Source organism: Mirounga angustirostris, unplaced genomic scaffold, assembly GCF_029215605.1.
Source record: "Mirounga angustirostris isolate CCGP_5_RB_7025 unplaced genomic scaffold, mMirAng1.0.hap1 SCAF_5, whole genome shotgun sequence".
Lineage (NCBI taxonomy): Eukaryota > Metazoa > Chordata > Mammalia > Carnivora > Phocidae > Mirounga > Mirounga angustirostris.
Window position 1 is genome coordinate 155,280,596 of NW_026991713.1, and position 24,655 is coordinate 155,305,250.

The following is a 24,655-nucleotide window of genomic DNA, read 5'->3' on the forward strand; positions in this document are numbered from 1 at the left end:
CGTTCCCCAGCCCTCCGTAGGGCCCCCCAATCACTCACCCTTCCCCAGGGCCCAGGAATCCCTCAGCCTCCCCAGGGGCCCGGAGCTCTCCCCACACTTTATGAGGTCCTCCTGCCATCTGTAGCCCGAGAGATGATGTGTGCAAAGGGCAGGGCTTAGCACAGGCCTGAAACAGGAGGGACCTCTGGTTGTCACCAGTGTTGCTTTGAACAGCTGTGAGACGTGAGGCACCGGATCTGGGAAGGCACTTGCCCCATGGAGATGATGATGCTAATGTCCACAGGTGCTCAGCACGGGGCTTCCTCTTGTCCTCAGCACAGTTATGGACACAGGCTTGGACGCCCCAGCTCCCTGAAGGAAAGCAGCCCAGGGTCACAGAGCTGGTAAGCAGCACAGCTGGATCTCACACTCTAGGCTCCCGGCCCTGTTTCCAGGGGCCACGAAGGGCTTCGTAGACAGGAGGCTGACACTGGCTTTGGGGACACTTCCTCACCTCCACGAGTGATCTCACCTGTTCGAGGCCCCCAAACTCTGTTCACTGCTTCTTCTTCCCTGCTCCCTGTTCCAGTTATAATCAGGGTGACCCCGGCCATCCTTCCTGGAATTCCCTAGTCCCCCTTATAGGCTGGGCCTATATATATATAGTCTGACTCCACCCCTTCTGTAGCTGGTCTCTCCTTCTATAACCAGGACCACCCGACTCTGGGGCTCTGGAGGCGGGCAGCAGCTTCTAAACAGAATTTAATACAAATGTTTTGCTATCCTTGTTTTGTTTTTGTTTGCGTGTCTTTTATGGCTTCTTTATATTTTATGGCTAATTATATAAATATATTTATATTTATGTTAAAGATACTGCGTTCCTATTTTAGCAGTGCTGAAATGGTTCCTGTTTACAAGAAATTTACACAGTAAGTGGTGGTTTGTAGAGCATTGATTTTCAGCTGCCTTGGGCCTGAATGAGTTGGGATTAACTCACAATTAGATAACACTAATTGTGTTAGTCCTAGAGAGAAACAGTTTAGGAGGTTCGGCTCAGGACAGGGCCCAAGAGAGATGATCACAGGGGGTTTGTCCAGTCACCTGGGTCCCTGGCCCTGCCCACCTGCTTGGCTCTCCCCGTCCAGCACACCTGGGGCTGCCAGCTCTCTGGGTGTTGTCTTGGATCCCCCAGGAGAGAAGCTGGTGAATGTTTTCTCTTAAAATGCTCTCATTCCTGGAGGTCCCAAGAGATCCCATGAGAGTCAGCTTGGATTGTTTCCCCTGTGAGGTTCATATCGTAAAGCCCAAGCTAGTGGGTAGCAGGGTCACATAGATAAGCGACAGATCTACCGCTGTTGGAGGTGTTCAAATGTCTCCGTCAATTAGGGATGATTTTGAGGCCATTCGGTCTTCTCATACTAATATCCCAGGATATACCAGCCCAGAAGACATATCTGATTACAATTTTGTCATGCTTATTTCATTCGGTTCCAATGTAGCTTTTTCTTTGGGATTTCTTTACTCCTATTTTATTTGTAGAGGTACTTCTCAATTTCTAAACATATGGGAATTTCTAGTGAGCTTTTTATCCATGATTTCTAGCACATTATATTACCACAACATGCTCTGTGTGATTTCATGCCTCTGAAACATATTGAAATGTCCCTTATGACCAAAATAGATCGGGTGCATTTTTGTAAGTGTATCCTATATGCCTAAAGTTAATGTGTCCTCCACAGTGGTCTATGGATGTGGACAGACATACGGAGATAGCTGTGGGATTCAGATGGTTTGCTCTCAAGGTCTACATGTTATGGATGTTCTGTCTGCTTTGAGTCACTGAGAGAGGGTTGAAACCTCCCACTCTGCTTGTGTATTTGCTTGTTGTTGCAGTTCTGTCCTCCTTTGCTTTATATGTTGTTCAGCCAATGGCTCTAGGATGGGAGTTCTGGAAGGAAGGAGATAGCGCCCAGAAGAGGGCAACAGGGACCTGGGTTGGGAGGCAGCAGAAACAAGAAGGATGGCCAAAGTTCCAGAGAGGACCTGTTATTGGGATGGCACGTGGTGGGGCGCCAGTTGGGAAGGGGCTCTTTAAATATGAGGTCACGCGGGGTGCCCATTATGACCTACCAGGGGCAAAGGCAGATGATTGGCTGAGAGAGAGTATAAAGCCTCTGGGTTGCTAAGGAATGGTTCAACCAGGGGAAGGCTTGGAGAAAAGTGTATCCTCCTCCAATCCCTTCACCTGCTACTGTTTCCTGCTGACCTAGTGATTTACTAACCTGCTGACCTACTACCCTTTCTGAACCTCCCCTCGAGTACTTACTCTGACCCTGACACCGTCGCTGACCCCTTCTTCTCCTGACAAACGCCTTCCCCAATCCCACCCTTTATTTCTACCCTGCTCCCAACCCTCATTAAAACCCTATCCCCTTCCCACCCCTTCCCACCCCTCCCTACCCCACCCACCCCTACCTCCACTCCACCCCCCATCTCCACCTCCTCCCTGACGCCCCAGCACCCCTTGAAAGGACCAAGACATGAAGGTGCAGAGGCTGTTGTTCCTGGTGCTCTTGCTGCGGTGTCCCGGTTCCCCAAACCCAAATGTGAGTAAACATGGCACTTCACTGGCATCTTCACAGGTGTGGGGGGAAGGGCAGAGGGGGAGGGAGAGAGAGAATCCCAAGCCAGCTGTGCAGTGAGTCCAGAGCCTGAAGAGGGGCTCATCCTCAGGACCATGAGACCATGACTTGATCCAAACCAAGACGTCGTCACTGAACGGCCTGAGCCCCCCGGTGACTCAAAGCTGCTAGTGGTGTCTTCATTCCTACTGGGTTCTTTCACATGGTGGTCAAATAATAGTTTTTTCATGGGGTTGTTGGTGAGAACTTCAGAAGAACTGCAGTTCTTCCTGAAGACCGAGGACCACAGGGCAGGTTTCTCGGTCAGCCTGAAGGGGCTGTGGCCACAGCCGTCCACATCAAGTTCTGGGTCCTGTCTGTGCTGCTTGGTCCAAAAAGAGCAGCTCTGGCAGGATGGAAACCTGCAAATACTAGGGTAATGGTGGCAAGAAGGAAGGATTTGAGAAGATATGAAAAGCCATTGAGCTCTTTGTCTTAAATAGGGGGCTTGTATGATATGTACATTATATCTCATTAAAATTGTCTTTTAAAATGTCGGGAATGCTAATTTATAGGAGCTACGGGCATTAGACTGGCTCCTGGAAGCCCAGTGAAGATCCTGCTTCAAGCCTTGTATGTTTAGGGTCCATCTTCTACATTGATTTCATGTCAGCACATTGTTCATATTTGTGAAGTTTGGCAGCCCTGGGAACAGTGGTATCTTAAGCATTGGTGTTGGGTCTTGAGTGTTAAACAGTGAAATGTCCTTTGTGCTCTGTGCTTCCTGGTTGGTTGACTTGTAACAACTTCGGAGTCAGCCCTTTCCTCCTGGCCTTGGAGGCTGTCCCCAGGGACTCTGTGTCCCACCAGGTCCGTGGGAGCCCTGAGAAGCCCAGCAGACACTAAGTGACCGCATCTCGCTGGGACGTTTGTCACAGGAAAATCTGATGGATTGATGTAATCAGGAAGTGAATGAGTTGTTACCCTTTCTTTGGCCCAGTGTGTACAGAGTGTTGATTTCCCCAAAGTCAAAAGCTCCTGAATGTCCTTAGGATTGTCCAAATATAAAGAAATACCTGGTTCCTAGTGTGACTATTTCACTCCTTAAAAAAGAAAACCCTTACCCTCAGGAGAGAGAGACAGACAGGGAACACTCTAGAAATAAGCAGACTTCTTTAGATCGGCCTACACCAGATTCTTAGAGAGGGATTTGCAAAGTGGGAGTAGTCAGGAAGGACCCTAGTGTTGAGGCAGAATCATCCCACATGAATACCTCCAGTCAAAATAGACTCGATTCTGTTTCTTTTGAGTCTTCAATGGAGGGAATTTCTTCGTAGTCTTTATTGGAAATATTCCCCTCTGCCTAGGCTGCATCTCATAGAGCACTTCGCCTTTCTCACCCTCCCTCATCTCTGAGCTCTTGCATAAACTACCTGGTCTCGCATTTCCCTCCTCCACCTGCTCATGGCCATTGTCTGTTAGAACCTAGTGTTATTGGCCCCATTGGATGTCATCTAGTTAAGAGTCAGCTACTGGTCAGCATCCAGACAGCTGCTAGATGTACCACGTGGCCACAACTGGGGGTGTTTTCCATTTGTGACAAGATGGCCTCTGTCTTTTGTGCATTTGATCCCCATGATCAACCATTGAGCAGATAGCTAATGTTCTCTTTCAGACAGCGGCTGTTCCAAGACCGTGTATGTTTCCCACCAGCACACATGTTTGTGACCTCAGCTGTGAGGGTTGAGGATGAAAATGTTATAGATTTCAGGGGTACTTTCTAGAGAGTTGTGTTTGCACAAAATTCAAGCTTGGTGTGAATTAGTAGGAATTGCATTGTGAGCGTCTTGTCTCCTAAAATACTTGGAACTCCAGTTTTTGTAAAATGAGATGTGTTCTTTGTTTTGGTGTCCATATCCAGGAATTTTGTATTCTTTTAGAAATGAAATTTCATGGTCACCTGGGTGGCTCAGTCAGTTGAGCTTCTGCCTTAGCCTTGGGTCATGATCCCAGGGTCCTGGGATTGAGCCCTGCTTGGGCTCCCTGCTCAGCCGGCAGTCTTCTTTTCTGTCTCCCTCTACCCCTTCCCCTGCTCATGCTCTCTCTTTCACATAAGTAAATAAAATCTTTTTAAAAATCAAATTTTAGAGTTGCTCTTGACTGATTTAGTTACAATACTGAGAAATAGGAACATGAATGCCTTTCATTGGCTTTTGGAGATAGGTGTTCAAGTAATTTAAAATGTCACAGATACCATCAAAATAAACAAGATCACCTGATTATGAAAATCTTTATGTACCCCTGAAATCTGACATTTTGGGCTGTGATTCTGAAGCAAAGTGGGCATTGAAAGAAAACATCACTGTTTTCAGAAACTAAACAGTAATTCGAATTTATTTTTGTTGAAATAATAATCCCATATTCTTCTAATAGAAGCCTCCTGTCTCTCTCTCACTCATGTCCTGATCTATAAACATCTGTCCATAGAACATTCTCATTTATATCTCTAGTACATTTTTTAGTCTTGCTTTTTCTCATTCTTCCATAAATTTTGGGCCTATTTTTGGAAAGGTTCCAGAGGAGTTTATCCAGGTCCTTCATGGATGTACAATAGAAGTCAGTGACTTCTTACCTACTGTAAGTTTACATTTACTTATCTTGTCTATTTTATGTTGGCTTATAAATTCTTAAGTTCTGTTAGCTATAGAAAATTTATTTGCCATGTGTTTGTAGGCAAAATAAAATCTCTTAAGATTTGTCTATTAGATTTTTCCTACAGCTTCAGTGTTATATAATGTATATATGATCACAACATCTTTTTCAAGAATACAGTTTGTTGATAGTTGACATAGGTAAACACAGGGAAACCCATCAGCACAGTACGATAGTAAACACACTCATCACTCCCAAAAGTTTGCCCCTGTTCCTTTGTAATCCCTCTGTGCTCCTTCTCCTCCATGGGGAGGCAGTTGAGAGGTGTGCTTACCTGGGGGAGGCTGGTGGAGGGTTTGTAAAGTTGATTGTTTGGGACAGAGACATTGTAAATCTTTGAGATTCCTCATTGTCTCACGTGTTATTTCAGCTTGTCCATGTTGTGCCTGACCGTTTCCTTCTTGGCCCTGATGGGGTTGGAGTTCTATGGAAACTTCCCATTATCACTGCCCCCTTGGGAGTTTGTGTCTTTCTCATTTATATCTGGAGAACCATCCTCGCTGTAAGTATACTAAAGTAGCTTATATATACTGTTCTTCATAAATGAGCAGAAAATTTTATAGTTATTGGACCTTTTATATCCATTCAGTAATAGAAATATCCCTCTAATACATCAATTTTGATGATCACCTAGATTGAAATAGATTTAAATTTGTGTTGCAGTGCCTTCTGTGATCCATATGTTCTTTTTTTTTTTTTTTTAAGTTCAAGCATAATTGGCCAACAGTGTAGTATTAGTTTCAGGTGTACAACATGATTCAGCAATTCTATACATTTCTCAGTGCTCATCACAATAAGTGTACTCTTAATCCCCTTCACCTCTTTCATCCATCCCTCCACCCACCTGCCCTCCAACCCATGTGTTCTTTAGAAGTGTGTTGTTTAATCTCCATTTTTTGGTCATTCTCTAGCTATCTTTCAGTACTTGGTGTCTAGTTTGAGTCATTTGTGGTCTGAGAACATACGTCCTGTGATTTCTTTTCCTTTGGTCGTTCAGATGTATCTTATGGCCCAGAATATGGCCTCTCTTAGTGAATGTTCCATGGGAACTTGAGAAGAATGTCTTTAGTTTGGTTGTTGAATGGATTATTCTGCAGATGTTAATGGATCCAGTTGATTGGTGATGCTTTTCAGTTCACCTGTATTCTCATGGAATTTCTGTATCTGTTGGATCTGTCAATGACTGATAGAGGGTTCTGAATTCCCCAGCTATAATAGGGATTCATCTGTTTCCATCAGCAATTCTTTCAGTTTCTGCCTGATGTACTTCGACACTCTGTTGTTAATGCATGTACATGAGAAATTATTATGTCTTTTGGAGGATTGACACCTTTACCGTTGAAGTAATGCCCATCATTATCCCCGACGGTTTTCCTTACTCTGTAGTGTGTTTTGAAGGATCATTTCACTGGCCACAGGTTTCTCGTTGGATGTTTCTGTTAACACTTTAAACATTTCATCCTTCTTGATGGCAAGGTTTCGGAAGTGTGATGTAGTCCTTATCCTTATTCCTCTTGGGTAAGGGTTACTGCTCTCCTTCCCCCTTCCACCACCCACACCCAAGCCCTGCTCCAGATTTCCAGACTTGTTTCTTTGTCTTTAATCACCTGTGACTGAACATTCTGGATTAGGCATCATTGGCGTTAGTTGTTGGTGTGTTTGTTTTGGTATTTATCCTGCTTTCCTTGTTTTGAGCTTCCTGGATCTGTGGTTTGGTGGCTATATTAATTTAGGAAAATCCTCAGTCATTATTGCTTCAACTACCTCTCTGTCCATTCTCCTGCTGCTCCTATTCTGTGTGTGTTACACGATTTGTAATTGTCCCACTGGTCTTGGATTTTCTGTGCTGTCTTTTTAATATTTGTCTTTGTTTTTCTTTTGGGAAGTTTCTACCGGAAATTCTTTAGGCACAATGATTCTTTCCTCTGGTATGTTGAGTCTCTTAATGAACCCATCAAAGGCATTCTTGATTTCTGTTATGGTATTGTCCAGAATCCCGGTAAAATCTTAGAGTTTCATATCTCTGCTTACATTCATCACCTCTTCTTCCTACTGCCCCCTTTTTGCTTAGATCCAATATCAGGTATGGAAGGGACTTGAAATTCCCAACCTGCCAATGCCATCATCTCTGCCTTAGATGCCTTAGGTAGTGTGATTCTAGTGCTTGCTGTCGTGGTTTTTACCCTTAGTATGCCTTGTACGGTTGTGTTGAAAGCTAGATCTCCTGTTCTGGTAAAGGAACTGAGGTAAATAGGATGTGAGGGTGAGGTTGTCTACTCATCTGTCTGGGGTTAGACTGAGTTTACTCCCAGGTGAGACAGGGAGGCGATTGCATTGGAGTTGAGACTTTCCCCCTCACCTCTATTGCGTAGTCTTTGGGAAAGGCCCAGTTAGGCTCTGGGGACATAGTTTCACTTGAAGGCAGACCTTTCTAAGAAGAACAGAAAACTTCTGAGTTTATTTCTAAATGGAATCTCCCCCCTCTCCCTGCCAATGGAGAAACCTTCCCTTCAAAAGGAACACAAGTATGTGCTATGGTGAGCGCTGTGAATTGGGCAAGACTGTTGAATCACAGATCTGTACCTCTGAAACAAATAATGCAATATATGTTAAGAAAAAAAGAAGAAGAAGATAGCAGGAGGGGAAGAATGAAGGGGGGGGGAATCGGAGGGGGAGATGAACCATGAGAGATGATGATGGACTCTGAAAAACAAACTGAGGGTTCTAGGGGGGAGGGGTGTGGGAGGATGGGTTAGCCAGGTGATGGGTTAAAGAGGGCACGTTCTGCATGGAGCACTGGGTGTTATGCAGAATGAGTCATAGGTCACTACATCAAAAACTAATGATGTAATGTATGGTGATTAACATAACAATAAAAAATTTTTAAAAAAAGGAAAACAAAACTATGACGTCTTTGGTGTGCTCATCTGTCTCTTCACTTCCCCTTCCTGTGGGGCTCGGTGACAAGGGCCAGAGCAACTCAGAGATTCCTAAGCAACATGTGAAGTTACAGGAATCACCATGGTTTTCTGTTTGCCCTCCACTGATGGACTTTCCTCTAACAACGTTATTATGACTGGCTTGTTGATAGCATGGTGATATTCCAATATCCTGGCAAGATTTGGGGGCGGGCCTCAGCCTCTCCTCATCCTGTAAAACTTTTGAACGGGGAAATATGTTAATGGTTTCAAAATGGGGTCTTGCCTAGAGTTTACTAAGCTATAATTTATCAGGGTGACTCGATCTGGATAGCCCGGTTCCCCTCTTTTGAAACATCCGCTGTCATTTCTCTTGTTGCTTATGCTTCGTCTCTCGCCACGTGCCACTCTTTTTCTCATTCGATGGCTTTTCTGTCTTTTTGATGACCCTCTGTAGCAGTCTGGGAAACTTCATAGCACCTGATGTGCCATAACTGTGTGTGAATTCAGCAAACAGCCAACCCTTAGTAATAGTTCAGAGAAGCTTTCTGGACAAGGAAAACGGCATAATTTTGTCAGAGCTTTGCTCACCTGCCAGCCTTCCTTCCTACATTCCTTCCTCCCTTCCTTCCATTTTCTTTCTTTCAGGATCTTATAATAATCCATTTCTGAACTCAGTGTGCATATCGGGTTGCATTAAAGTTACGGAAATGATGAATTAATGAATATTTTTTTAAATGTCTGCATGGTCCGCTGTCAAGAATTGAACAGGTTGAACGTTCATTTCACAGTATGTGAATAGATTTTGGGGTCAAAACTAAGTTATATACCTTTGTGCTCCTTATCAGAAATGGATTGTGAACTATGATGACTTAATCAGGAAATTCCAATTTTGTCTTCTTTTTTAATCCTGTGAAGTCATTCTGCTATACAAAATGATGATTGTAATTTTCTTGGATGACTGTTTCGGTATTGACCTGAACTAGAGATTTTTCCTAGTAGTACGTTTTGACATCAAACTTCATTTTGTTTCTTCCTCTCTTAGATAAAGCCTCGGCGATATGAAGGTAAGTTTTTTGGCTTTAGTTTTCATTGTCGTAAATTCTCAGTACCGGTGTTTGATGTGGGTATAATTCGACTAGGGGTAAATATGGTGACTTCTGATGTCTAAGTGACTTGTTAACTCCTGAAAATCATTCTCTTTCCCATGTGGAGTCTAAGTGACAATGTGGAGGGTGTTGCCATCTCTTAGGAGACCAGGAGGAGGTATACTTCATGGGAGTAGGGAGAATAGAAAGAGTAATTTTGCAGAGACATGTTTAGGAGGCATGCGATGATAGGAGCCTGAGGTCTGGAGTGAGTACTATGCCATGACCTGGCTCTTGGCGAAATGTCAAGATGAGAAAACACTCTTTGAGTCTAACAAGCAGGCTACACTTAGAGAAGGAGCCACATATTGCCAGACAGAGCGTGTGTCACAAGAGAGGTTTAAACCATGGTTTTGAGTCTGAAGTGGAGGGAGCCTTTCCTGCCAGGGGAGAATGAGTGGAAAGGAACGTGTGCCAGTGGGGCTGATGTATCGTGTCGGGCCTCATGGATTGTGATGATTCCACGGTGCTGTCTGTTGACGGCCAGGGTGGCTGCCTGGCACATAGCAAACCCTCGAATGCTGGTGTTCGTCCCTGTGAGTGCAGCAGTGGGCGTGGTGAGAAGAGAGATCTCAGGGCAGGAGAGCGCTCACATTGGGCCACTAGAAGAGAAGTTTGCACTTTGAGGTAAGATGAGAGAATTATTATTTTTTAAAAGATTCTGTTTATTCATCTGACAGAGAGAGCACAAGCAGACCGAGTGGCTGGCAGAGGGAGGGGGAGAAGCATGCACCCCACTGAGTGCAGACCCAGATGTGGGACCCCAGGGCCCAGAGTGGAATCATGACCCGATGTGGGATCGTGACCCAAGCTGAAGGCAGACACTTAACCGACTGAGCCACGCAGGTACCCCAAGATGAGAGAATTAGGAGCCAGTTAGAGGAGTCTGTGTTCTCGACCTTCGATGTGTTATCCATCTGTGATAGGGCGCTTCATGAGTGTGGTTTTCCTGTCAGGGTAGAGGGTAACCTTCTCATGTTGGGATGAGAAAAGCTTGTGTTCCAGGGAGTGTGAGTTATCCAGGCCCTCCAGAGACTGTAACGTGGAGTTTGTACCCGAGTGTGTTTGATTCCAAAGGTCTTGTCCTCCAGAGCCCCTGCCTAGGGTTCATGACAGGCAATCTGTGAGCAGCAGAAAGTCACTGAAGGCCTTGGAGTTGTCACTCAATTGCCATTTTGAGCTTTCCTTGTGTGGAATTCCAAGGAGGATCTGGAAACGGACATGGCGCTGAGCAGGAGCAAAGGATGGTTTTGTTCATTTTGGGTTGTTGGCAGGGACCTATTTTTGTACCTTAATCATTGGAGGAGAGAAATGTTAGTTGACAGGATGCTTGATTTTTCTGTTACATATCTGGGGATGACATCAGCATTTGCAGTGATTGCATTTTCCAAGACTGGTGCTTACAGATGGGAGTAAACGTAGAAGACATTTGAGGGCGTTTCTCTATCTTTGAAAAAAATTTAAGTAGGAATCTCCCCAAAATAGGTTGTCTTGGGTTTCAAATGCTGCTAAAACTTGCTTCCTTAGGGCACAATGGGAATGCTAACAAGTTAGTTACACCCGAGTGTCAGAGAATGTGTCTCTGGTGCTCATACACTGGGATTATTCAATGTCACTCGTTTTGCTAATTATCTTTGCGATTCTTTTTTCTCCTTTTAGTAACCTTACAACAAATAAATGAGAAGATCCATCGACTTAGGACAGAAAACAGGGAGCTTGCTCAGGAAATATCCCTTTGGGAGCTGAAGGTATCAGTGCCTTTTCAAATACTTTTTGTGATTTCATTTTGGTTACTTCCACCTCTTGTAGTTCATCCTATTGACCTATTTCATGTGATCCAGAAATGGTCCTGATTCAAGAGAAGCTTCACGAATGTAGAGCACTGCCTCTCTATTTTGAAAGGAGTCACACATTAGTAGATAGGTTTGTGTAACACGATGCTATTTTGGAATTCTGTTTCCTTTTTTCATATGTTTTATAGATCCGGGAAGGCAAGAAGCATGTTGCAGAAACTAAGAGTGAACATAAGTTTCTCTCTGAGGAAGTTCTTAAATTGAAGGTAAGAATCCCTTCTTTGCCTGAATTGTGTCCTAACAACAGAAATAAAAGTAATGAATTATCATCATTATCATTATCACTATTATTATTTTAAACATTGATTGATTGATTTGAGAGAGAGAGAAAGAGTGAGTGGTAGGGGACAGAAGGAGAGAGAGAATCCCAAGCTGACTCCATGCTGAGTGTGTAGCCTGATGCAGGGGTCCATCCCAGAACCCTGAGATCAGGCCTTGAGCCAAAACGAAAGCAGGAGTCAGACACTCCACCGACTGTGCCACCCAGATGCCACCCTGGTGCCCCAAGGAATGAATTATTATTACTCATTCAAAATGTTTTGTTGAAGGAGAACATCGAAAAGGTTGACGAAGTTAATGAAAATTTAAATGACACCCTTCGTTGGGCACTGGCTCACTTGCAAATTGAGAGAGAGAAGAAGGTCAAGAATCAGGATGTGGTAAGAGCTGGCTGTTGAGTTTTACCTTAATGTGGCCCCGGCAGGCTTTTGGTTCACTGGGTGAGATGAGTGCAGCATCCTCGCTTGCTGTTTAGCACAGTAGAGAGTGGGCCTCTGGGAACTGAAACTCCTACGGAGCAGTGAGCTGGGATTTCACTTAGAACCACCGTGATGGGGTTTGCTCTTATAAGGACTAGGAAGTATGGTTGATTTCACAGCGAGGTAATGATCACATCATTCAGCCCTGCCCTCCAAGATATGTAGAAAATCCCCACAAGACACTTGAGCGATGAAGGGCGATGGCTGACCCAACTGTGCAGTCCCTTCGTCTCTTAATGCCAAACAGAGCATTTTCAATGTGAATAGGGGAAGATGTGTATATATGTATGTATGTGGATATATATATGAAGGAAAGCCACTAAGAAAGTCATTTGTGAGTTCTTTGACGTGAACTATTTTCCACTTTGCTTACTTCCTCCTTGTTCCATTATGCCTTAAGGGCTTTCTTTGTTGCACTGCATGATCCTGTGCAGGAGGAGGGTGTCAGACACCCTCACGTTGTTCTGTGATCATGATTTCCTGAATGTCTTTTCTCATATCTGTCTTGAAGGCCCAAGATGCATTCGAGGATGGAGAGCAGAGAGCCTTTAGGGCCAAAAAACGAGAACTGCAGGGTATGTTCTTTTGGGGGAAGAAATCCGCATATGGTGGCAATGAGCTTGCATTGGGAAGGGAAGGAATGCCTTCCTGCCTTCAAGGTCTTGCCCTTCTCCTTTCCCTATCAAACCGAAGTTCTCCGGTCATGTGCACATACACACACAAAAGAAAACTCATCCTTTCCAGAATGTCGACGATTGTTGGAAGACCATTGCAATGCCCTGAGTTCTTTGAAAACAACTCAAGAAGCCGAACTGAAAATGCTGAGGAGGAAAGTGGATATCGTGGTGGATTTCTCTAAACAAAGACAAGCGGCTGCCGAAGAGTAAGCTATTCTTGTGTGAATTGTCACCAATACTATTGTATGAATTTAGGTGACGGCCAGTCTAGATAAGTGTATTTCTTTTAGAATTGGATCTAGAGTATTTTTGCCAAATGCATTCTGTAGAATTGTGCCTGCCCTTGCTGCCTTGATGTGTGTGACCTGCATTTCCCTTTGTGTTCTGACTGCTTGTCACGCTTGTTGTGTGACTCCTTGGAGTAGAAGAGGGAAGGTACCCTCCTTAAAACCTTTGATACCTGGATCCCCTCTGGGTCTGTCTGCCTTGTCCTTTTGGTTTCCGTGTCATCACATGTTCTTATTAGCCCTGAATTCAGTCACTTTTGGTTCAGTACGAGCCTTGGGTCAATAATGGGGATAGAAAAATGGAATTGTCTTGCTGCGGAAACACTGGGAGTCTCCTTGTGGAAAGTGGGTTGGGGCTCCAGCAGTCCTGGATGCCTTCATCCAGTATACAACTGACATCACTCACTGTCGCCCAGTCCCTAAGAAGGCCAGGGTATTTCCCATCCACCGGATTTTTTTAGGTGTAACTCTCCTGGGTCCCAGCCAAAGCCTGCGGGTTCACTAGGGCTCACCTTGGCTGGCTGACCCTGAACTTCACTCGTTTCCTTCTAAGCCCATGCCCATAAAGTTGTTCAGCTTCTTTACAGTTCACTTGCCTGTTCCAGAATGTATTGATGTGTCCTGGGGAGATTGGCTCCCACTGCCAGGCTGGCTTTCTCCTAGGCTTCCTTCTTCTCCATCTGGTTCTCGTGTTTCTTCATGTACTCTTTAGAAATTGGGTGCATTCCCTCACGAGTTTGCTCTTTTGTCCAGTGTTTCCTTTCTTTTCTCAGGAGGAGATCAGGACCTTAGAGTCCCTCATTCACGTTGAAAAGCAAAACTGTTCCCTGTCTTCCCTGGAGACTCAGCTTTGTGTTATTCCTTCCCACAGCGGGGATGGGGGCTGCTCTGTGTCACTGGCATCTTGGTTCAGTTCATTGGAAATTTCTTTTGGGGGTGGGTACAGTGTCCTGACCACCTTTCTGTCTTCTACACCTTCCAACTGAGCCACTCCATTACAGCCGCTCCAGAAAGCATTTGCTGAAGGATTGCCTGAGAGACCAGAAGCAAATGCATGTGTCTTTCTCTGTCGGGAGCTTTTGACTCAGTTTCTAAGAGTCTTTTGGCATGTGATCTTGAGGAAATGAGGTGTCCTCTTGAAACCCTTTAAATCAACACCATGAGCAAAAGAGTCTGAGGGCAGCACAGCAAAGCAGCCTTTTTAAGCATCGCACGTTGCTGCCTTCACTATCAGTGAACTCAGTCTTGTTAAAGTCGGTTGACTCCATGCAATTGATAGTTTTCCATCTGAAATCTGTTGCGTGGAGATAACACACTGGCTATGTGACAGTTCACAGCCTTTTGCGCTTCAGGACATATTGCTGGTACTAAGATTGGCCTCTTCAAAGGAGGAGGCAGGGGTTGTAGTTGTAGACCCAGAGATGTCTGGGAGTGAGTTGCCATGCTGATGAAGCCATATTCTGGAAGGCTTCCTTTTGGGTTCATTTTGTCAGGCACAGCCTTGGTCTGAGGATCAGGGCTCCCCATGGAGGTGTACGACTAACGATGGTCCCCTGCTTCATCCTATAGTTGGTCAGGCTTGGTTTTTCACTTTGAACTGAAAGGAGCCTTCACCGTCTCCGACAAAAGACCAACTCTGAGAGGACACAAGCTGCAATGTTACTTGAGGAGTTGATAATGAAGTAGAGAAGTGTAAAGACAGCTCCGATTGCAAGGGACTTGGCAGCATCCAGAGTCTGATTTTTCTTTAACCCTAAATGGGACCTTCAGTTCATTTCCCTCCTTGTGTTGTCAGTCTGTGCATTTATGAGGGACATTGGAATCTAGGCCATCCAGTGTGCTGGGAGGAATGACGGCAGAACTTCTGGATCTTGGCTACTGGACCATGTCTATACCTTTCCTGTCTTAGGAAGGTTGCAAAGACCCGCTGTGACCTGGAGGCAACAGAGAGTCAGCTGTCCGCTGCCATGGAAAATCTGAAAGGAATCACAGAAGCAACGGACAAGTACAAGTGAGTTCAGACACTGAATATTAGCGGCTCCTGAAATCCCTGTTCACTTTGTATTTTTAACTTTTCTTCATTGTTTAGACTCAATTCACATGTAATATAAACAAAAATTCAGAGGCATATCCGGAGAGAATTAACAGACACAAAAAGTTAAGCTCTAGAAAGAACAAAGCAATTTCATTACTAAACATGTCCTGATCCCCAGCGCTGGCCTGATTCTGTGGAGCCTTCTTCCACGCCATCGTCCCTGGGGGTGGTGTCAGTTGTCCTAATCTGGAGGAAAGCAGTTTGTCGTAGGATGCATCCTACCCATAAGCCCGGCAGGGCCATCTGATGGCGCTGGTCTTTGCCGCCCTGGGAGCCATGGCGAGGATAGAAGTTGCCCAGCACACTTGATGGCACCCTTGTCACGTGATAAATTAGGGCGAGATTGAAAATGGGTAAGGAAATTATGTCAACTCTGCACCCTGCAGGGGAAGAAAAATGATTACGGAAAAGAGGTAACAATAGCTTTGATCCTACTGTACATTATAACCATGTGAAAAGTGTTTCCTGTGTGAGGATCAATTGTATGAGGGGACAGATAAGAGGAGAATGGCCACGTGGGCAGATGATTTAAAATCACAGCCAATATTGGGTGTTATCTGACGAGAGCACTTATAACTCACAGGCAAGAAATTGGAGAGATGCAAGATCAGCTGCAGGAGGCAGAGCTCACCTTCCAACACAAGGTAACCTGAGTTGTGCCCCAACCTCCTGGCCCCTTAGCGCCTCCTGCAGGTGATGGAAGTGGCCCTTCGATCCCCCAACATGGGCTCTTGGTGTGTTGACTTTTTCAGATCGCAGCTCATGAGAGAAGTGCTCTAGATAATTGGGTAAGTGTTTTCTTTTTCCTCCTCTTCGTTTGGGGCCCAGTCCGGCACAGCTGAAGGTGGATGTGTTTTTCTCCCCCAGATCAAGGCTCAGGTTTGGGAGAGGAAGATAGTGCAGCAGAGGAGGGAGAACGCCTATGTGAAACACAGGTGTGTGATTTTGACGTGCCTTTTTCTGGGCGTCTTGAGGGGTCAAGGCTAAGCTGTTTAGTGTCTAGTAGAGGACATGGTGGTGTCATTCTTATAGACGTCCATTCTTTTTCTGTCTTCAAGACTGCACATGATGAGGAGAGAGATGCTGCCTGAGGGATCCATGAGGCAGGAACCGATGCCGGGAAGACCTGAGACACAGAACCGTGTGCAGAGAGGTAGGGAGCGTGCTGTGAAATGCAGCAGCCTGATCTCTGCTGGGAGAGCACATGGTGTCCTTCCCGTTCCTGTGGGTGATCACTGTGTGTCCTGGAGAGAATCACAAGCACTACCTAAGGACAGCAGGTTGTCTGAAGGGGTGACAGGAGGGTGCTTTCCTCAGGTGCCCACCGGCCGCAGGGCACCTGTCCCTGTGACAGGTGGAGCTCATGCCCCTCCCGTGACTGCAGACCCTCCCACCTCCTCTACCACCCACCTACTGAAGAGCTGAGCCTGGAGGAGTTGTGGGCCCGAGCTCCCTTCCCACCTTGATGCAATGGTGAAGACTTTTTGGAAAAAAAGAAATGGAGAAAAATGGCATTTATTTACTCTTTATGGAGGTTCCTTGATTTTTGTTTTATTCGTCATCTACAGTCCTATATTAATCCATGAAATTCATGCATTTTACTCCTCTAATGTTATCGGTATAAAGCCACAGCTTTACTTCTCAATCTGCCTATTTTTACTTTGCTCCTGGCTGTACGATTAGTGTACTCCAATTCTTCTCTTCAATATTTATGTAATAGCCAGCCACACATGCTAGGCCTCATCTATAGACTGAAGGATTGAACCATCAACTGGCGGCCTGAGAAGAGAATGCATGCCGTTCATGTTGAGGGTTTATCCATTTTTAGCTGGTTGAGCCCAGAGCAGTCTACTGCTGTCCCCTTAGCTATGAAAACACCTGAAGCAAGCTGGGCGATGGTGGTCCCATCCTCGAGGGGGAGAGGCAGAGGTCTCCCCCTTGTCCTCAGGGGTCAGCAGAGACCTTTGAGAAATGCTGTGTGTCTGAGAAGGGACCCAAGAGTGGGACAGAGGGCAACGTGTTAGGGGCGGGTTTGGAGGGTTGGTTTGATTTCTGCACAGTCAGTGCTGGTCTGAATCCACCTCCATCTGTTCTAGGGCTTTGGTCTGATGCTGAAACTGGTGGGTCTCCCATGGGGAACAGGGGCACCGAGCCTCACAGAGACCCAGGGATGAGCAAGGTAACTACTGTGGCCTCTACCAGGTGTTCCGGAAACTTTTCCCTTTCTGAGCAGCACCCTGTCCTGGCCTTGTGTCTGTTGGGTGGGTTAGGGTTTGTCTGTGGTGTCGTTCACCTTTCAAAATACAAGCAGTTCACCCGGGGGCTGACAGGCTTCTCCATTACAGATCCTCACCTTCGGTGGCACCTCCTGAAGCCACGGGTGCTTAGAGGTGAAGGATGGCAGGGCGCTCACTGTGTGTGCGTGTGTGCTTGTGTGTGTGAGTGTGTGCGTGCGTGTGTGTGTTTGTGTCCATCCGTCCACCCCTGCCCACGCACAATGCCTGTGGGGGAAAGTAGCTCGAGGAGGATGACACGTCACTCCACAGTGAAGTCTCTGGCCGGCCTGACTGCCAGTCAGTAGGTTCCGATCAGGTGCGATTGGTGTAGTGTTCATGTTGGGGTTCGATGATTTACCTGTGCCAAGGTCTGGGGTAATCCTCACAACTGGAAACTAGGGGAAACTCTCTCTCCATTTTCTATTGTCTGTTTTGCAGTTTGGAATGTTCTTAGATAGGGCAAGTTTCATAAGTCATCCCTGTTTTCCTTCTGCTGGTACAAATGCTGTACAGAATCCCTCTACTTGTACCCTTTCAACGACTGTTGTGAATTTCCAAAGTGGGGGGTGTCCTGGCACACACATTCTGAAGCGGGGATGTCGGTGATTAGCTGCATGACCCGGGCCTCACAAGCCCTGCAGTTGGGCTTCTAGGAGCAGGTCCTTTTGGTCTTAGGTCACTGTGAGAGCTGGTTTCTTCTCTCATCACACGCTCTGGAGTTGTCCGTCAGAAAGCATACACATTTTTGTGAATTCTCAAAATTCACAAAAGTTAGCCTTAGTTAGCCTTCCCATCTTAATTTCCCACTGGACAAAATTGCTCTGGAACTCAGTGTGCGGAAAATTCCAATGACTGTGTTTTAAGATAAACACAGCCGCTGCACGTAAATAAGGGCTATTGGTATCATGTTCCTCTCAGAAAACCCTCTTCCAGGTCCCCTATCAGACCACAGGCCCCTAAATCCTCAAGGGTCTTTGTGGCCTGGACAGAAACTGCAGAGAGTAGAAGACCGCTTTGTCAGGAAGTGAGGCAGGTGGGGACAGTCAGGGGCTTTGCAGGCAAGGGATTCACCTCGAGTGGCTCGGATTCCTTGTGGAGAAAGGGCATTCAGTTTCATCACATTCTGTCTATTCTTAACAAACCCAAATCTTCTGCGGTGGTTGAAGAGGAAAGATGAAGTGTTGTCCACGATGTCGATGCCTCCCTGTCTGGAGTGTGGGCTGCTTTACTTGTTTCCAGTGATCCCTTTTCACCCTTTAAGACTCTACTTCTTGGTAGTGGATGTTGGCAGACTTGGGTAGTGATGTTTGATGACAGTAGGTTATTCCTGTAACATCCTTTCTCCTTCCCCGTCCCCCCCCTTATGATAGTAGGCAGCAATTGGGAGGGACAAAGTTTTCTAGCATGACGTGGCTCTCCTGGAACGTGGTATTGGGGAAGGAGCCAGATGCTGAGAGCTTGCTCTTTGGGTTTCATCTCTTGGTGTTGCAACTTTTGGCTGTCTTACCCAAATATTTTGTCCTCTGTTCTGCAGGTCGGTACAGATGTGAGAGGGTTTCCTCATGCTCCAAGGCCCCCCCATATGCCCTACCACATGGGGCAGGGTTTACCAGGCTTCCCTGGCTATGGGCCACCTCCACCTCCTCCACATGGGTGGACATGGGGGCCTCAACCACAGCTCATTCCTGCTACACATGGTAAGATGATCTGAACTGGATGACCTGAATCGTAAAGCCTATTCATAGTTTAAGTACTTCTGTTGGTGGAGAAGATGTAGAGGAGGTACCAGAAGGCTTTGCAATGCAAGGATCGACCTGAGTGAGGACATAGTAGCATTCGTCACCTTTCTGTGGACATCCATTTCATGGACTGTCTTGTTTCACCCTACAGAAATGGGCAGCAGGTGTCTGCCATAGAGAAGAAAAGTGACAGTTTGCAAAGGACAGACATAAAAGCTTTGCCCATGGGCACTGCCCAGACACAATGTTTTGGGCCCTGGGATGGATGAAGCACAACCTCAAATCACTGTTACTTGTGGAGGCCCCAGTTGTCCAGTGTTATTCACTAGCTCTGAAAACATCTGTCACTGGGTGGACTGATCACATCCTCAGTTGTGGGGGACTTGTCTCTCCTTTGTCCGCAGGGGTGAGAGGAGACCTGTGAGAAATGCTCTGAATCTGGAAGGGATGTGGGAGTGGGAGAGCGTGGAATAGGGTGGGGCAGGTGTAGAGGGTTGGCTTGCATCCTGCATGGTCAAGGCCAGTCTGAATCCACCTCTGTCCCTTGCAGGGCTTCGGTCGTATTCAGAAACCTGTGGCTCTCAAGGGGACAACAGTGGCACCCCGCCCAAGAAGGTCCCACAGAAGGACTAGGTAAATACTGTGTCTTTTCTCAGTTGTAACCATTTCTGGAATCCTGTTCCTGTCTGGGCAGCACCCTGTCCTGACCTGTGTCTATTGGGTATGTCCTGGGATCTGTGTGTGGTGTCATTGACCTTTCAATATGCCCAGTCTTCATTCGGAGCCTACAGACTTCTCTGTTTCCAAATCATCACCTTACGCGGGGCGTCCTGAAGCTCCACGTGCTTAGAAATGAAGGAGAGCAGGACCCTGCCCTTGTGTGTGTGTGTGTGTGTGTGTGTGTGTGTGTGTGTGTGTAAACTCCTGGAGGAGAGCAATATCTCACTCCACACTGAAGTCGGCCAGTCCCGCTGACTCCTTGCAGTTTGCTTTCCCGCGGGAGCGGTAGTGGTGTTGGGTTTCGGGTCAGGAGACTAAGCTGGGAGAATGTCTGCGGTAATCCTCACAGCTGGAAACGGGAAAAGCCATGCCCTGCCTCACACTTTGTGCCACGTGCTTTGGGCAGCCGTGAGTGTTGGTGGACAAGGTGAGCTGCGACCTCACGTGCGTTCCATCTGTGTGGGTAAAGACGCGACCCGGAATCCCTCCAGTTGCTCCCTGGGTGAGATGAAGGTGAACTCTGCCAGGGGCCAGCTGTGTGGTAGAAAACGCCTCCCAGAGCACAGCCGTGAAGAGGGAATCCCGGTGACTCCCTGCAGGGCCCACGGCTCACACACGTTTCAGTCGTGCTCCCGTGAGCGGGTTCTGATGCGGTTTGCTGGCTGTGCCGACTGATAGCGTCTCTCCTGATCCACCCTGGGAGGGTCACGCCTGCTCTCCAGACACATTGGTTTGCACCCGGGGATGCAGAATGGGCCCCTCAGTGGTTCTCGGCACCAAGGACTATGCATTTGCTCTGTGCCTGAGCTGAGGAGCATCGGAATGTCGGTGACTCAGATCCACAGAGCTGGGTCTCACGAACTCATCGGGATCGTGTTCTTCTCAGCACTTTTCCCGGTCCGCTGCAGGACTCCAGAAACTCCCGTCTCCTGAGCGGTGTCTGTGGCCATGGACAGCACTTGGGAGAGTAGAAGAAGACCCCTTTGTCAGGGAGGGAAGCGGAGCAGGGTCAGGCGGGGGCTGGTGGGCAGCAGTTGGACCCACGAGGGGCTGTGATTCCACGTGTGGACACTGGGCTTCTCCGGACTTCTCACCGTGCTGACCCCTGCTTCTTCGGGTTTCAGGTTGATGGGGGTTCTGCTTCTGTCTGTCATAGCAACATTCCTTTGGTTTCTGTTCTGCAGAACCCTGTGGATGCAAGAGGACCTGCTCCTGTACCCGGCCCACTGGGTCCACCGTACCCCACGGATCCCCCTTCATCACCATCCTGGAGCCCTGGGGCACATCTCCCTCCACCCACCCAGTGGTCTCTGCATCCTTACCCTGCTCCCGAACCTACACCACAGGGTTTGATGATATGAATTGTATGATTTGACTTATAATCTGTATTGTCTTCTTTCTTATTGAGTTGGTGGGGCAAAGGCCAAGTTTGTGCTGAGGCCTTGACATTGGGAGGGGAAAACCGCCTGGGGGCGCTGTAACATCCTGAAGTTTCTCAGGACATACAGGTGTTGTGCTGGGCTATTTCCACACACTGAGCGGGGGGAGGTGCCGTTGTTGGGAAGGAAGTGTCTCTATCGCACAATGGCAGACATATATTTCTTACCGTCGGGCACGTCCAGAGTCCACCGTTGTTGTTCTGGGCGGGATGAAACACACCTCTCACTTTGTTTTCAGCGTGTTGAGTTTGAGCTCTCATTTCCTCAGTTATATAAACACCTGAAGCAGGGCTATGGTCCCTTGATTAATCATTAGGGCAGGGGTCTGTCCCTTGTCCTCGGCAGTCAGTGGATACTTGTGGGAAACCCTCTTGTCCGGTAAGGGAGTTGAGAATGAGAAACAGTGGCAGATGCTGGAGGCAGGTGTAGACGGTTTGTTAGAATGTTGCTCAGTCACTTCCAGTGGGATGGTCTTCCGTCTTTTCTCTGACGTGGGTCAGATACAGACGCTGGGGCATCCTCCATAAGGAATAGCAGTCCTACATGCAGGCCTCTCATGTTATGGGAGAGTGAATGTTGCTAAGGACATGATCACTTTCTTCAGGTTGCTCAGGAGACGCCTTTGAGGGACTTTGTCTTTCACTCATACTGAGGTGGTCAGCAGGTCCCTTTGTGGTGAAGGAGAGCCGCTCTTCTCCAAAAGCTGGGCACAGCAGGTATGCGCATGCACACTGTGCAGAGACGATATTCTGTGCTCTGGGAGGGATGAGGAGGGAATTTCAGGGGTCTGAGAGCAGCGAGGGACACATTCATTAAACGACAGAGAGGTTGTGTTCCGTATAAGGGAAGCCCCAGCGATGGATCTGAAGGACCAGAGAGGGAGCCATGAGTCACTAGAAACAGGAGGCTGTGGATGAGCAGGATGGAGGTGCTCAGGGGAGTGGATGGGCCTCTCTCGGGTAGAGCGGAGGCCGTTCCTGCAGGCCAGCAGCTTGAGCAGTGAGTGTGAGGACACCGTGAGATCCACACCGAGCTGCTGCCTGTGTCCATCACACAGCGTGGATGATGCAATTATTTGTATCAGAACGTCATGGTTGCCATAAAGCTGTTCGTTCATAATCTATAAGGATTGTTGTTTCCTCTGAATTTCTGAAGGTTCTGAACTGGGTGAAAGAATGTGGTGGAGACTTGGGAAATTGAACTCGGTTCCTTTGGGGATTCTTGTCTGCCTGAGTTTGTGGGCCCCAGTGAGAAAAAGTGAAGACGGGACCAAGATCAGCAGAGTGGCTGCCTTGGCCTTCAGCCCGAGTCAGACTCTTCGTGGGGCATTCAGGATTGACCAGGAGCCACTCTCGCTGGATCCCTGTCACTACGCCTCTGCATCTGAGTCACCGCCCTGCCTGCACTTTGCATCTCCCTGAACTTTGGTCACAGTATCCTGCGGATTGACCTGTGTTCCTGCCCGAATGCCAGCTCTCCGTGGGGCCTACTCAGAGCCTCAGCTCTGTTATCTGTGAAAGGGGAGCCTGTCGGATTCTGAGGTCATTAGAAGAATAGGAGTTGAAGTACATAAAGAATCTGCAGGGGCCCCTGGGTGGCTCAGTCGATTAAGCATCGGACTCTTGATTTCTGCTCAGGTCATGATCTCAGGGTTCTGTGATCGAGCCCCAAGTCAGGCTCGGCGTTGGGTGTGGAGCCTATCTAGGAATTTCTGTCCTCCCCACCCACCCCCCCACGCCCCCCACGCCCCCCACGCCGCCTTTCCAGCACAAATTTGCCCTTTTTCGGTCTCTATCTCAAGAAAAGAAAAAGAATATGCAAAATATCTGGGCTCTTGGCCACTCCCCCTTCTCACTGTTTAAATGAAAATAGCTCCATCAGATGATCATCAAAAGATGTTCATTTAAGTCCACAACATTACACTGAGAGTATAACACCTCAGCCCAGAGATTGGCATCCTCATTTCAAAAATAAGGCAAAGACCCCCCCTTTTTTTTTCTATTAAATTTTAGGTCCTAGCCAAGAACGAAGTAAAAGATCATTATGAGAACATGTATATTCAGAGATTCATATCTGAGATGTGAAGACAGTTATTTTCTATTACATACAGACTCACGGAAGCAGCCACACCCTCAGGTGTTCATTCAAGGCCTCAGATATACCAGAGGAAGCAAATGCATTCAGGAAAACATAAGGTCACAGTGTACTAACCCCAATCCGTCTGCCTTACAGGACAGTACATTTGCTATTTGAAGACCTCCCTGAGCAGTAACAACCAGGCTGTGTGTGCATATATTTAGAAAATTGTCAGATCAGCCTAATGTCCTGAATGTTGTCCCTGCCCATCCTGTCCCCTGTGCTCTGTCTCTCCTGGGATCCCCCAAATAAACCTTCCACGGTTCTGTCTCTGTGTCAGCGTCTGCCATCAGGACGCCCTACAGTCGCTCCCCTTCGAGTGCACGCTGTGAAGCCCGTACACACAGAAAACAAACCGGCAGCAATGGTGGTGACGGAGAATAGTAGCAAGAGTCCCCTTTGTGGTATCTTTACTGCAAGGGGCGTAAGAAATCCTTCTGGGGAGGCGGACACAACATGTATTTAAGTCTGTTGGTGGTTGTATGAACTCTGGTGCTAGATACTCTTGAGCACATGGCGCCTGCTAGTTTAAGGGGTGTGTGGTGATCAGCAGGACAGGTGTCTGTCCCCAGGCAGTGGTCTGTTGTGATGGTGAGGAATGAACGAAGCATCCCTAGTGGCCCTGGGAGACCGGTGAGGAGGCCCTGCATTAATCCAGATTTTGTGCACTGGTTTCACCTTACCAGCTGCCCCCCAACAGCAGATGGGCTCTGAGGGGGGCTGATGGTGACAGTTTTCTTGGTAAGACCCACGATGCCCCATAATCCGCCCCCAGTTTCCTTGTTGAGGGATGGGCAGGGCAGAGGCCAATGACAAGAGACCCATTCCTCCCTCACCACACAGGAGGAGTTGGGTGTATGCTTCTGTCACTTTTTAGTCCTTTACTCCAATCCATTCTGCACCACAACTCCTGGGTCTTGCAAAGCCCTCCTTCTTCCCGGGTTGTGGAAGCAGCCATCCTCCAGTAGCTTTGAGGTCGTGGCTGGGCCACCAAGGTGTCCAGGTCTGTCTGTCCACATGCTTCCCAGGAGTGGCTGGTAACTGCACTGCTGTAGTCAAGGTCAGCCTGAGCAGCCTTTGACAATGGGATTGCCATGCCCTGTGAGCAGGGTCTGGGCCGAATGATGGCAGGAGAGAGGGGGAGACAGGAGAGGTGGTTCCCTGTGGTCTTGGACAGGGCTGCACAGAGCAGAAGGCCTGAGGGCCTGCGGAGAGATAGGGAAAGAGACTGTCAGGGAGAGAGACACTGAGTGAGTGGTGGGGGGATTGGGCAAGTCCTAGAAAGTGAGAGGAACAA

The 24,655-nt window shown here is 47.4% G+C and overlaps 2 protein-coding genes across 9 annotated transcripts in view; both read left to right on the forward strand.

The window, feature by feature from the left end:
• LOC135364542 (acyl-coenzyme A synthetase ACSM3, mitochondrial-like) overlaps window positions 1-455 on the forward strand; it is a 29,069-nt gene extending 28,614 nt beyond the window's left edge. For 2 of the 5 annotated variants that reach the window (XR_010411869.1, XR_010411870.1), the window contains exon 7: window positions 284-382. Coding sequence is in view for 3 of the 5 variants with exons in the window: in XM_064592636.1 (XP_064448706.1) it covers window positions 316-455 (140 nt within the window). In the remaining 2 variants the exon portion in view is untranslated. Of the gene's footprint in view, window positions 1-283 lie in introns of all 5 variants that reach the window. The other 3 variants (XM_064592636.1, XM_064592639.1, XM_064592638.1) reach the window with 3 other exon arrangements.
• On the forward strand, window positions 289-23,626 carry LOC135364539 (transport and Golgi organization protein 1 homolog). Of its 4 annotated transcripts, XM_064592615.1 has the most exons (20): window positions 797-908; window positions 1,719-1,781; window positions 2,498-2,585; window positions 5,172-5,237; window positions 5,683-5,814; window positions 9,276-9,297; window positions 11,038-11,126; window positions 11,360-11,437; window positions 11,780-11,890; window positions 12,501-12,564; window positions 12,734-12,872; window positions 14,863-14,964; window positions 15,632-15,692; window positions 15,801-15,836; window positions 15,916-15,983; window positions 16,107-16,201; window positions 17,145-17,227; window positions 18,859-19,021; window positions 19,614-19,696; window positions 20,968-23,626. In XM_064592615.1, the coding sequence occupies exons 3-19, from the start codon at window positions 2,520-2,522 to the stop codon at window positions 19,694-19,696; spliced, it is 1,458 nt and encodes a 485-aa protein (XP_064448685.1). In that variant the 5' UTR covers window positions 797-908; window positions 1,719-1,781; window positions 2,498-2,519; the 3' UTR covers window positions 20,968-23,626. The 4 variants fall into 4 exon arrangements, with proteins under 4 accessions (XP_064448686.1, XP_064448688.1, XP_064448687.1 ...); XM_064592616.1 differs by lacking the exons at window positions 797-908; window positions 1,719-1,781 and adding an exon at window positions 289-383; XM_064592618.1 differs by lacking the exon at window positions 5,172-5,237 and having other exon boundaries at window positions 411-1,781.
• Window positions 23,627-24,655: the final 1,029 nt, after the last annotated feature.

Coding starts and splice junctions, on each gene's coding strand:
- LOC135364539 (XM_064592616.1), top strand. CDS start 2,520: ATGAAGGTGCAGAGGCTGTTGTTCCTGGTGCTCTTGCTGCGGTGTCCC. Junction 17,228..18,858: donor GAGACCCAGGGATGAGCAAG/GTAACTACTGTG, acceptor TCTGTTCTGCAG/GTCGGTACAGATGTGAGAGG. Junction 19,022..19,613: donor GCTCATTCCTGCTACACATG/GTAAGATGATCT, acceptor TGTCCCTTGCAG/GGCTTCGGTCGTATTCAGAA.